Genomic DNA, 3,080 nt, shown 5'->3' with positions numbered 1-3,080 from the left:
AGGAATTTCCTGGTGCAACATTTCCTAGATGCTCTGTATTCTCAAGGAACTCAGAGCATCTATATCGCACAGTCAGACAGACTCTGGAAAAATCTTCCCCACCCCACTAAATTCTGCCTTCCAAAAACAAGGTGTACGGTTTACTATTTATTGTATGCATGTATTTAAGGGTGAAGAAAATATGGTATGCTCTGTTACCCTTCCCCACCACCACTTAGGAATAGATCATGACTTTACCATTACTCTGCCCTCTGGTAAGAACTCTGTTATTTCATTGGAAATATTTGTGGCCAACTGCAGAGTCCATGTATAACAAACTACTTTGCTGTTCCGTGTATGATGTGAGGTACACTTTGCTCAGGACACATTTAAGATGAGGCAGAAAAGGCTAACAAGGATGCACCAAGTGGTAAAAATAGCTAACCTGTTTCATATCCACTTGTCCCCTTTTCCTGCTTTGTAGTTCAGATGCCCCCGCTGCCATTTTTAAGCATGGGGACACTGATACATAAGACACAGGAGGCTGCTAGAGAGCACTGTACTACACTCCAGCAGACTCGATTAACCTCTTTATCAATTAATTGAGTCTGCTCTGATGTGCTGTAATTATAGCATGTCGGAGCAGCCATCCTGCTCATGTACAGGTGCCTGCCTGAATAAATCATCTTTGCATCCACTAGAGGGCACTAGTGGGCTGTGGAGGGGGGGGTGGGGGGGTGTTCCCTTTTGTGAGTAGACATGCACAAGGTCAGTGAGTGTTTAATAACTGATGCTAAGATTGTCCAGCCTGTGGGGCAGGGACCATCTTTTGGTTGTTTTGTATAGTTGTCTTGCATAGTGGAATACCAGTCCATGACTGAGGATCCTACCTACAAGCACAATAATGATTATTATGATCATTTTACAGGTAAAATTATACAGGGGGAAAATTAATCTATTCACCTATCTCTGGACACCAATAAAACAAAAGCTGTGGTTTGATATTCTCCATTTTCTTCATAACTCATTGTGGTTTCCCCCTTTTATTTTAGGTATCAAATATTTCACTCCAAATAGTAAATACAGAAGAGAAGCTGGCAAAGAGGATACTTGCAATGAAATCCAAATCTATGAGGAAAGTAAAGACACCAACGTTCTGGAATTTACAAAATAAAATAATTCTTTTTACCGTGGTTCTCTTTATCATAGGTGTTATAACCTGGACCTTACTGTGGCTCTTCATTGGTGAGTTACTGACAGCTCAGGCATGTTTCATGCATCACTGTTCTGGATGACACTTAGTTGTTCTTAGAGTTTCAGTTAACTCTGGCTGATTGCCTGAAATGCACTTGAACTAAGTTTAAGAGGAACCTTCAGGATGCTTTACTGCCATCTTCATAACCAACATGACAGTGACTTTTCCTCCAACTGAAGTTTAGACATAATACTTGCCAGAGAAAAATCAGTGAAGCTGCTGGTGTCACCCTTTACAAAGATAGGCAAAGTATTCTCTCCCAGTGCGAATGATGCCAACTTCAGTGCTGCCTAGCTGACTGATGCTGGCATGCCTAGGGAGGTCTGGATCCCTATTTTCATCCTTTAGCAAAGCCTGCACAGCCTTTTGTTTCTAATGTAGAAAATATCTAAAGTTTGTGAATTTGGGGAAGAAGACAACAGAGGTGGAAACGTACTTGACTATCTGTTCTGAAGCTATTTATGATAGCACAGAAGCATTTCTGATTGATGAGAAACAACTACCTTAGATATACAAAAGTTCCCTTTTTCTTGAGTGTGTCTAAACGGGCAGAGGTGCTCCTTTGGACTCAATGTTGCTAGTATTCAGTCTGTATGACCCTACCTTCCTTCCTTATCTCCAGAATCTTACAATTGGTGGTGCCTTCACTATAGTGATGAGGGTCCTGTGATTGCAAGGATTACAATTAGGAACAGGAAGGTGTAGGCCAAGAGTATAATGGCCTGGGACATAGGCAGCCTTGCCTAGTGGTTAGGCCACTGGAGAAGGGTTGGAGCCAAACTACAGGCTCCGTCTGGGGTAGGCATCAAGGAGCAAGTAACTGGATCCAATGGGCAATCCAGGGCTATAGTTTCACAGTTGGTAGGGTCAGAAGGAACCTGAGCAGATCATCAAGTCCAATCCCCTGCCATGGCAGGGAAGAGTACTGGGGTCAAACAACCCCAGCGAGGTGTTCGTCCCGGAGGCAGCAACCAAGTAACTAGCAACAAGAGGGAAATCCACAAACCAGAGTCCAAGAACCAAGAAAAGAGAGTCTGGGGACCAGGAAACCAATCCAAGGGGAGATCCAAAGCTAGATCCCAGGAACAAAGCCAAATTGGGGTCAGGTACCAGGAAACCAGAGTGCAGGAACCACTAGGCTCACCAAAGCAGACCTAAGTCAGTACTGTCGGCTGGCCTATAGGCTGCTGCAGGTGGGACTAAATGGATAGATGCCCTCCCAGCAGCCAATCAGGAGCTGTCTGTCAAAAACTCCAGGCAGGTGTGCCTGCCTAGGCAATTGGCTCAGGCTGGTTTGCCCGATTAGAGCCCCCAGATGAGGTCAGCAACGTCTGGCCTGCACAGCCTTTGGATCAAGCTCAAGGAGCTATGGCTTTGGTGGCATTTGGCAATGGGAGACTCTGCAGTGAGCTGCAGGGCCTTCAGCGGAGGTGGAACTCTGCCTGTGCTGCAGCCAGAGGATGGGGAGAGACGGCAGAGGCAGCAGGGTCTTACTGCCAGCCGGCCTCAGGCCTGAGCAGGATCATTCCAGCCCACAGCTAGAAAACATTGTCACCCCCTGGTCTAGGCAGTCCACCATAGACTGATTCTGCTTTTCATTTCTATTGAGGTCTGCACATAGGTTTTAATACTGAAAAAAGGGTCACGTGCCAAATTTAAACCAGATGCATGATTGTAGAGCCAGAACTAGCTCCCTCAGGAAAGCTTCCCTTCCTCCCCACTCCGGTTGTTGGTAGGCATAGCTACTGGAGACAGGTTACAGCCCAAAAGGTACACTCTAAGTAATATGCCTGTAGGAGACTGCAGTCTTTATTTTACTTTGAAAGGATGGCTGAGCTCTTTAGGG

General features: G+C 45.5%; 1 protein-coding gene across 1 annotated transcript in view; it reads left to right on the top strand.

Annotated features, from left to right (window-relative positions):
* Nucleotides 1-3,080, top strand: part of TMPRSS7 (transmembrane serine protease 7) — a 47,359-nt gene that overhangs the window by 1,724 nt on the left and 42,555 nt on the right. Inside the window, exon 2 of the mRNA XM_025214259.1 lies at nucleotides 1,032-1,224. Within this exon, the coding sequence (XP_025070044.1) occupies nucleotides 1,032-1,224 (193 nt within the window). The remainder of the gene's footprint in view (nucleotides 1-1,031; nucleotides 1,225-3,080) is intronic.

The sequence above is a fragment of the Alligator sinensis genome, unplaced genomic scaffold, assembly GCF_000455745.1.
Source record: "Alligator sinensis unplaced genomic scaffold, ASM45574v1 scaffold359_1, whole genome shotgun sequence".
In the NCBI taxonomy this organism is placed as follows: Eukaryota; Metazoa; Chordata; order Crocodylia; family Alligatoridae; genus Alligator; species Alligator sinensis.
This window is presented reverse-complemented; position numbering and strand designations above follow the sequence as displayed.